At 27.9% G+C, this 9,930-nt stretch overlaps 2 protein-coding genes across 2 annotated transcripts in view; one reads left to right on the top strand and one right to left on the bottom strand.

Annotated features, from left to right (window-relative positions):
• Positions 1–9,930, top strand: part of LOC145936821 (26S proteasome non-ATPase regulatory subunit 5) — a 36,023-nt gene that overhangs the window by 22,020 nt on the left and 4,073 nt on the right. The gene's annotated exons all lie outside the window — the stretch shown is intronic.
• Positions 1,247–9,335, bottom strand: LOC145936830 (nose resistant to fluoxetine protein 6-like). The gene is made up of 10 exons (XM_083039438.1): positions 9,215–9,335; positions 8,802–8,996; positions 8,627–8,720; positions 7,972–8,266; positions 7,417–7,496; positions 7,227–7,322; positions 6,956–7,085; positions 5,910–6,084; positions 4,913–5,055; positions 1,247–1,460 (listed from the first exon to the last, which is right to left on the bottom strand). The coding sequence occupies exons 1-10, from the start codon at positions 9,309–9,311 to the stop codon at positions 1,332–1,334; spliced, it is 1,434 nt and encodes a 477-aa protein (XP_082895564.1). The 5' UTR covers positions 9,312–9,335; the 3' UTR covers positions 1,247–1,331.

Genomic DNA, 9,930 nt, shown 5'->3' with positions numbered 1-9,930 from the left:
CATATTTTAATTTTATAATCGCGCATCGAATGCGCGAAACAACCTGCAGCAGGATGCAACGAGCAGGATTATGCTGTTTCGGGTAATGAATTGCAAAACTTTCAGCGTCGCTTCGCATGAGTTCGTGCCAGATTAACGACGGAGTCTAGAAGAAGTTTCACCGTGAAATTTCATACTATTAGAGGAATGTTTCTTTCTCTCTTTCTTTCTTTCTCTCTTTCTTGCTAATTCCTTTGACAGACTATCATTGGTTGTTCGCTCATGCTGAAAATTCTTTCTTCTCTTACGGGGCTCTTCGCGAGAATGACTTGCTAACCGAGAGACTCGCAATAGTTGTATAAGCAGACGAAAAAGCAATGTCGAAGATTTTGCGTCGAAAAAAATAATTGTTGATAGAGATTTCATAAATGTTGATGAATTGGAGAACGCGCGAATTGCCTCTCTTCCGTAAGAAACGGCGAAAAGTTTGATGCAAGCTGACGCTCCATTAACATAATTATTACGTAAACTAAACCACATCTCGATAGTATAACCTTTTGCGCGCCAGCTATTTTTTTCGCAATTTTTCAGTTATATTTTTTATATACGGAATTAACATATTTCATATCGACATCAGGTTACATGTAAATATTTCGAAACTTTTTCTTCAAAAAATACGGAATGATTTATGGAAGATATTATTTTTCTACATTCAGATTTTATTTTTATTGATAATACATTTTTACATCAGGGCATAAATTGAAAAAAAGATTGTAATTTTTATAAATGCATAAATTATCAACTTGTAATGAGATCATCATGTAATGAGATTAAACACGTATATTTTACTCGATTATCGAATACCAATCAGCAATCACGTAATGACACAGTATTTCCGCATAAAAGAAAGTGAAATTATGTCTTCGCGGTCTGAATCTCCCATTAACAAAGATACTAATCATAACAGTGAACGATTATGTGATGACATAAACAAAAAATGTTTAAATGCTTTACAAAAAGTGTATGATTTCTCACACCTCGATTAAGTTACACATCCCTTGTGCATTTAATTTAAATTGTATCATAAAGTAACTTATACATTTGCAGTATCATAATAAAAAGCTTATACTTCAAATATTGGAATACAAATCAAGCAAGCATTTCTCGCATTTTTAGAAACACATAAATATTTATTTATTTTACTCAAACATTATTTTTATTACATTAAATATATTATAATAATAAACATATTCTTGAAATACTGGAATATAAATCATGCAAAGCATTTTTCACATCTTCAGAAACACATAAATAGTTGTTTAACTCACACGCAAGGTTTCTCTTACATATTGTTAGTGTAATTTCCATTCTCTCATGGGATGAAGTATTCTCAATAAGGACACCATTGGTGCTTCGAAAAACAAGGAGAGAAATAGCGATGCAGCATATGATACGACCACAACTCCGAAAAATAGAAATGCCTGTAAAATAAATCGATATTAGCTAAAAAAATTTGTAAGCAAGAAGAATTGTTAATATTATATAAAAAATATTATTTAAATATTTAAAATTACATTGATTAAATTTAAAAAAATTTTTCTTTGATATTTTAATGTGAAATTAATCTAAATTTTGTTCGTTTTCCTATACCAAATTTATATTAATAAAACACATAATTGAAATTAAATTATATTGAATTATATGAAAATATATAAACTCTTTTCCATTTGTGTGTTATATTCGTAGCATCGAAAGACTGTCATCGCGAGGGTTAGCAGTTAGCAGTTTGACAGTTAGTCCAAAATAAAATAAAATAAAATAATAATATGTTTTAAATAATATGTGATAATACTTTAAGCTTGATTAATATTTTTGATATTTGCGTTGTGTATTATACTCGTAGCATTAAAAGGCTGTCATCGCGAGGATTAGCAGTTAGCAGTTTGACAGTTAGTCCAAAAAGTAAAATAAAATAATAATGTTTTAAATAATATGTTATTATACTTTAAACTTGATTAATATTTTGGCGGAAAAAAGGCAAAAATACTTGCGAGAATCGACTTAATGTCTTTTTTAGAAAAAGATTACAATAATAAAAGCGCGCGTTACGCCATTCCTCGATTTTAAATAAAGAAGAATAATATTTTTATATAAAGTTTGTTTAAACTTGGTTAATATTTTTTTATAGAAATCAGATGATTAAAGCATTACATTGCTAATTAAATTTTAACATAAAAATATGTTATAAAAATTAATATAATAATGTTATAAAAATAATATGTTATAATGCCTTATCTGCGATTAATATTTTTTGACAGAAATCAACTGATAGCTGTTATAAATATTAATCGAATTTAAGGAATTATAATACATTATTTAAAACATATTATTATTTTAAATGTTATAACATATTCTTATTTTAAGAATTAATTAGCAATTTTACGTTTTAATCAGCTGATTTCTGTAACAAAAATATTAATCGAGGATAAAATATTACAACATATTATTCACAACATATTGCTATTTTAATTTTTATAACGTATTATTATTTTAAAATTTTATTAGCTCGCTATATTAATATTTTTTAATTTATTCATTTAATTAAATAAAATAATATATTTAATAAGTTAAAAATAGAAGTGAGACATAAATCCAAATTAACAATTAAGGTTTCGTAGCAATTTTTAAGGACAATAAATATTTCCTTAATTAGAGTCATAAATATATTTCGTCCGACACTTTTCGATAATCTTAATATAATTCGAATTGCGAATGCGCAGTAGAAATGAGTTTCGACATCTATTACCGCGATATATGTATATAGAGAGTTACGCATAATATTAAAAATTAAAATTTTAAGCCGCTGACCCCATACGGCGCGGATTCATTTTACATATATTAAACCAAAAAAGTAGTACGCTGGTATGCTTATGGTACCAAAATAATCTGAGAACAATACACTAATGATATATATATACAATTAATTTTTGGCTCGTTTTAAAAAATTAAATATTAAAATTTTTTAACCGCGGATCCCATACGGCGCACAATTATATTACGTATATTATACCAAAAGTTTGTAGGCCGGTATGGTGATGGTACCATCATAATGTGCAGACAATGTACTGTTGAAATATGTAAACGAATAATTTTTGGCGCGATTTAAAATACTGAGAATTAAAATTTTTAACCCGCGGATCCTATAAGGCGCACAATTATATTACGTATATTATACCAAAAAGTTTGTAGGCTGGTATGGTGATGGTACCATCATTATGTGCAGGCAATGTACTGTTGAAATATGTAAACGAATAATTTTTGGCGCGTTTTAAAATACTGAAAATTAACATTTTTAAGCCGCAGATCCCATATGGCGCGGATTAATTTTACGTTTATTAGACCAAAAAGGTAGTACGCTGGTATGCTTATGGTATCAAAATAATCTGCAAACAATACAGTATTGAAATATATAAACGATTAATTTTTGGCTCGCTTTAAACAATTGGAAATTAAAATTTTTAAATCGCGCACCCCTTACGGCGCGGATTCATTTTACGTATATTAAATCAAAAAGTTTGTAGGCTGGTATGCTGATGGTACCATCAAAATGTGCAGACAATGTACTGATAAAATATATGAAAGATTAATTTTTGGCTCGCTTTAAATATTGAAAATTAATATTTTTAAATCGCGGACCCCATAGGGCGCACAATTATCAGCTGATTTCTGTCAAAAAATATTAATTGAGTTTAATGTACTATAACATTTTATTTAAAACATATTATTTTATAATTTCTATTACATACTATTATTTTAAAATTTAATTAACAAATTAACGCTTTAATCAGCTGATTTTTATCAAAAAATATTAATCAAGTTGAAACAAACTTTATATAAAAATATCATTTTTTTTTATATAAAATCGAAGAATAGTGCGCGCATTGCGCGCACTTGTGTGTTGTTCTAGTATTTAAAAAAAAAAACATGTCTTTTACGAAAAAAAGACGACAGTAAGATATTATACACGCTAAATTAACTTTGAAAAGTATTGAGAACTTTCCCTTTTTACTTTCATCGCATGTGAGTCGGGATCTAGCGGCATATGCAGATATAAATGCCGATTTTACATAGATCGGTAATGAAATCAACTGTATTTTATACATCCAGTATTTAAATTTTTTTAACTTATTATTTTTTGACTCATATTTCTTATTTATTAAATTATTTATTTCTCGTAGAGCATTTAGTTAGTTTGCATTAAGTACAAGATTTAATATTCGAAAATAGTGACATTTATATATTTATTATAAATGTGTCAATTAAAAATTTGCGTCGAATAATATTTATTATTTAACGCAATTGTCATATTGATAGTTTTATTTTGGAATAAAGTGCATATTTTCTTTTATATCAATCGAGTTTGCTGATATAAGAGATCTCTTGTATATCGAGAATTATGGTTTTATAAGTAAGGTAAAATACCAATTGAACATTATTTTGTCATTTTGATTACCCTTTTTTAAAATTAAAATATTATTTTGTTAAAAAAATTACACAAATATTTTATTAAGAAAAATATATTTATCATATCAGGGATATGATTTTGACCTAGTATATTAACGGATTGGGCATTGTGTCTTTGCATTTTTCTTTTTTTTTCTTTGTTTTTTAAATGATTGCAAATAAATAAGATATTGAATGCGGAATGACGGAGTTCACTTTTAATGAGATGTTTAGAAATATCAAAAGTTAAATGAAAACGATGGTATTTTGAGATATTTTGTCTCAATTGGCAACTTTCTCTTTTGTAAAAAGAAAGCTTATACGTTCAAATACTTATAAATATTAAATATTTTTTTATATCGATAAAATTCTAAATTTAAAGATTATGTCATCGAAATAGTATCTTTATAATAAAATATAGAGAAATTACCACAAAACCATATGTAAGATGCCATGAACTTTCAGCCTGCAGAATCATGGCGCGCAAAAGTGCAGGATGCACTAAATAAGCGCAATATGTTAATCTGGAAATAGGATACAGATACTTCCATGATAGTATATGGGTCGCTATACCTGAAAAATCGAAAAAATTATCTTCTATAAAATTTTCTATATTTAAAATAAAAGTTTGAAAAATGATATGAATTTATATAAAATATTTTATAAAAATTTTATATAATACTTTCTTTATACAGGGTGAGGAAAAGTATGGAAACTCTGAAACATCTCGAAAAATATAAGTTTTACAGAAAAGTGTTTCAAACAAAAGTTGTAGAGTTTAAAGTGGCGCATTACATAGCAATATTATTATGTCCATTTAAGTCCATTTAAGAAATTGAAGATGACCTTTACGTGACTTTGACAAGGTTATAATAATATTGCTATGTAATGCGCCACATTAAACCTTACAACTTTTGTTTGAAACACTTTTCTGTAAAATTATATTTTTCGAGATTTTTCAGGGTTTCCATACTTTTTCCTCACCCTGCATACGCACGTAATCCTCGGATCATTTTTATATTTATCGTAATATATATTTATATATTTATATAATTATCGTAATAAAAAAAGACTTGTTTAATATTTGTACATATTTTTAAATTAATAAATATGCCAGAATTTTTACATATTGTTTCTAAGCCAGAAAAAGTGCGTTTTGAACGATACATAAATTATACTTTTACGTATTGCAAAATAAAATATTTTGTAAAATCAATTTAAAATTCTTTATATATACATATAAGATTGTTTTATATAATATAATAATAAATTTTATATAAGATAAAAAATTTTATATAAGATACAAAAATATAGGTCTATAGGTCAATGAAATATCTTTAATATTAATTTTTCGAATTCCATGAATTTCATAAATCCTATAATTTACGAGATTACCGCTATTTATATATTATACATATAATCTTTACCGCCATATCCGGTGATGCAAGCGATCAAAATCCATGCCAGACACATTGCCCATCCGGAATGTGATAATGCCGTATACAACGCGGATAATATTGGTCCGAATGTAGTTCCGTGTAATCCGTACACTATACTGATCATCGTGATGAAAGAAACAAACCAACCTATCGCAACCACAGCCTGTAATTACAAGGGTCAATCATTTGCGTGTTGCTATTATTACAACGAGCTATTCATATATCTATGATTGTATATGTCAATCGTATAATCCAATAATAAGTTACGTATACACTTTTCTAACGTATATGTAATCGCTTACGTAAAAATCATTCTTATTCTAAATATACACGATATCTTCTTCAATTATATTTTTGCATTTTATTTAAATTATGAATTTTTATGACATAAATATGAAATTGAGTATTATATATATATATATATATATATATATATATAAGATATAAATCAGTAAAGTCATTGACCTTGACTAAGTTAATCTATGCAGAACGTACTTGTATGCGAAACATAATTATCATGAAAAGAGAAGAATTAAAAAAAATCTTTTCGCGCGGTTTTGTATTTCGTCGAAAAAAATTACCCGAACAAAACAGACTATTTAAACATTTATGAGAGAGGCTACTTGAATATATTTACCTAAAAAATTGTGTAAAAATAAAACATAAAAATTATTAATCATATGAAAAATAGCTCTATCGGTCTAACAAGATAAAACAAATAATGTAATTCTGATCAAAGTATAACAAAAATATAAGTGTGTTATAATTATATATTTATTATAACATATTATAATTATATATTAAATTATATATAATTGTATTATAATTATTGACATCTCATAAATTATACGTTTACAATAGAGTTTTTACAAATATCTTCTTTATAAGTTCTAGAAGAAGAAATAAATTTAGAAATAAAGAAATATAGTATTTGATTAAAAATAGAAAATAGTATTTGTTTAATATGGCAAATCTAAAATTAGAGTAAATACGTTTGCGATTAAGAATACGATCCACAAGAGTGGATTACTTACTTTATTCATATTCGCCTTGCAATCGATTTTGAAGAGATACCAGCCGGTGGCCATTCCTATGAGATAAGGTCCTATTCGCGTCCACGGCTTGTCGTAGAGATTCTCGTAGTGCGCGAACGGTTCGTGGATACTGGAAATACATTTACTTATTTTTTTATGCAATTTTTTTCGTACTCGATACACTCTTCCAAGGTTAAAGATATGTAATTGATGTGCGAAACACATTTTAGCGAAGAGATGCGAATGTCTACGTATGCCTTTTGGTACGTACCTTGGTACGTGATTAGTGTTTAAAGTAATTATCGCTGTCGTGATCCACGAGACGATTAAAAAGGAAGCTCCGATGAACGCTGCTGCCGGTAGAAAGCTGCGAAAAAAAATCGATTAGGTAACATTATGCGCCAATTGCATTTATTTTATAGTCATCTGTTTTTCCGTTCATATCAACTACTCCCTCTTACCTTGCTCCGATTATCAAAATAATTACCCCCACAGTGTAGAACTGCGTGTCGTTCGCCAAATACCAGCTCCAAACCACGCACTACGGATTAAAACATCAATGCTTGATTAATCGAATAGGATATTAAATCTAAAAAAATAGATAGTGCGATTTTATGTATACTCGAACGCATAATGTTATATTTACAAATTAAATTTAATATGTAACTTATGGTTATATATTCGACTTTCAGTGGAAACAACGACGAAAATAACGAAAAAATAATAAATCAAATATTATAAATATATAATTTTTATATGTTATAACTAAAATATAATTTTTCGTCAAATTATTCATCTGCTCATGTTCTGTATTTGTCACAACTTTGTTGTATTAAGATAGTTTTTCACTTATAAGCATACACTTTTCTCTCTCTCTTTTTTTAAATTTATATAAATAGCTCTCGATCGTAAGTCACATATAATCAGTACAAAATTTATTGTGTAACTAATGACCGTGATAATTAATAACATTATGCATTCGATGGTTTATATCAATCATGCGAAGATGCGCTTACTCGTTCGTCTATATCGAAATAAGTATTTATGTACAAGGCATTCCGCCACCAGAATTTCTCGCACGTTTTATAATCCAACGCAGGTAATTCGATCACGGAATGATCGTGATACCATTTCATCGACACTTGAATCAGACCGATCACCAAGAGATAAATTGGGGTCAGGCGAAAATATCTATACCATATCATTGCCAAAAATTGTAAGACTAGACCGCGACATCCCTTTGTTATTGTTTTCTCTTGTATCCTTTTATTTGCCATTGTACGATAATAGAGAAATGCTACCAAGCATCCACTAAAATTGATTAAAAGAGATTCATTATTTTTTTTCATCATATCTCTTACCTTATCTCGATATTTTATATACACTATATTACATACGTGATTCATAATAAATTTTGTACGATGCATATTGTTAATAATATATTATTAAAATTTAAAATTTAATTTAAATTAATAATATATTATTAAAAAATGTATATTAAGTTGTTTATATAAATTTACTTTATATTTTAGTTTTAGCTATAAAGTTATGCATTCGACCCTAAATTTTTGTCCTTCTCTTGGTTATCATTCTATTATGAAGCAAATAATTAATCGCATATAATAATTAAACATATTAATTAAGGAAAATGCAGCAGATAATTAATCGTACCTAACGAAGAAAAATGTGTCTACGGAATATGTACTATTGCCGATGGTCTGATAGAAAAAGTCATTTTCCGCCACGCTCCGAAACATTTTATTGTCTGGAAAAAAATAATGAAATATTACAACGAGCACGCGCGTAATACCATAAACTGATTATCTTCATGTGTGGTTACACGTACCTGAAACTTCGTTAGCTAATAAACACGTGTGTACCAGAATTATCCAGAGCATCGTGTAAAATTTTAGCCCATGTATCGGCGCTAAGGTATCCGCGCCAACATTTAAACTAAAGAGCTTAGATATATTTACAAATAAACTGAAAGACAGCAACGTCTCCGATAAAGGTTTCGGCACGATTTTCGGATTGCGAACGTCTAAAAATATTCGGACATACATTTATTATCAATTTTTCACCGCAAATTGCATATCCATTCATTCTCGATTAACTATTAATTATAAAGCAACAAGATTTTTTAAAACATGATTTTGTGAAATTTATAAACATAAATTTGTGCTATTTTTACTCTTTCACATCACGCATGGAAAAATTATAACGAAAGACCGATATAAATTGTTTTTTTTTTTTTTATACCCAAGGAACCGTTGTGCTTCGTCATACTCCACAATTTCGAGATTGTAATTTGACGATCGAAGTTTTCGTCCAATCTCACGGATTTCGATTGCGTCATGATTGTAATGTTGTCATTTCTTTTAATTGCTCTGCGCAAGATCTTATAACGCAGTAAAATATCGTAAGAAGTGCCCATAAGTATAAGTACAAATACAACGACGAAAGAAATTCTGAAACATATGTATTTCTATAACTATAAAGACTTAGCTCGAAAACTTCGATTATAGTTTTAATAATACTTTGTGTATAAATGTGTACTCAAAGTATATTATTTTCAATATAAGTTATATTACTTTCTATCAAGTAAGTTCTATTACGTCAAACTATGACAATCTATATACAATATCACACTAACACTTACAATAAAATGTAGAATGTCGTATCTTCCCAAAATGAATATCCTTTCGAAAGATTTCGTATGTGGTCGATGGTAATCCTGAATGGTAAATTGATGCTGGATTGATTTTGTACGAAATACAAAAGTCTCTCCACATCCTTTGTATCGCACATGATTGGCATGCATAATCCAAGCGTAATGTTGTAAGTCTGAAAAATAAGAATACCTTACAATTAGTATATTCGATAGAAAGATATATTTCTTTGATTTATACAAAATAAATTATAAAAAATTCTTAAGAGTTCCTAATTTAGTCTGTCTTTTTAATTTGTTCTTGTTT

This window comes from Prenolepis imparis, unplaced genomic scaffold, assembly GCF_030444845.1.
Source record: "Prenolepis imparis isolate NDT839.2.m4 unplaced genomic scaffold, iyPreImpa1.0 SCAF_5, whole genome shotgun sequence".
Classification (NCBI taxonomy): domain Eukaryota; kingdom Metazoa; phylum Arthropoda; class Insecta; order Hymenoptera; family Formicidae; genus Prenolepis; species Prenolepis imparis.
This window is presented reverse-complemented; position numbering and strand designations above follow the sequence as displayed.

What these genes read in the sequence shown, in the direction of transcription:
- LOC145936830 (XM_083039438.1), bottom strand. Translation starts at nt 9,311, where the DNA reads ATGACGCAATCGAAATCCGTGAGATTGGACGAAAACTTCGATCGTCAA. An exon ending in ATTAGCTAACGAAGTTTCAG is followed by an intron (nt 8,721 to 8,801) that starts GTACGTGTAACC and finishes ATTTTTTTCCAG; the next exon opens with ACAATAAAATGTTTCGGAGC. An exon ending in ATCTTACATATGGTTTTGTG is followed by an intron (nt 1,461 to 4,912) that starts GTAATTTCTCTA and finishes TTTATTTTACAG; the next exon opens with GCATTTCTATTTTTCGGAGT.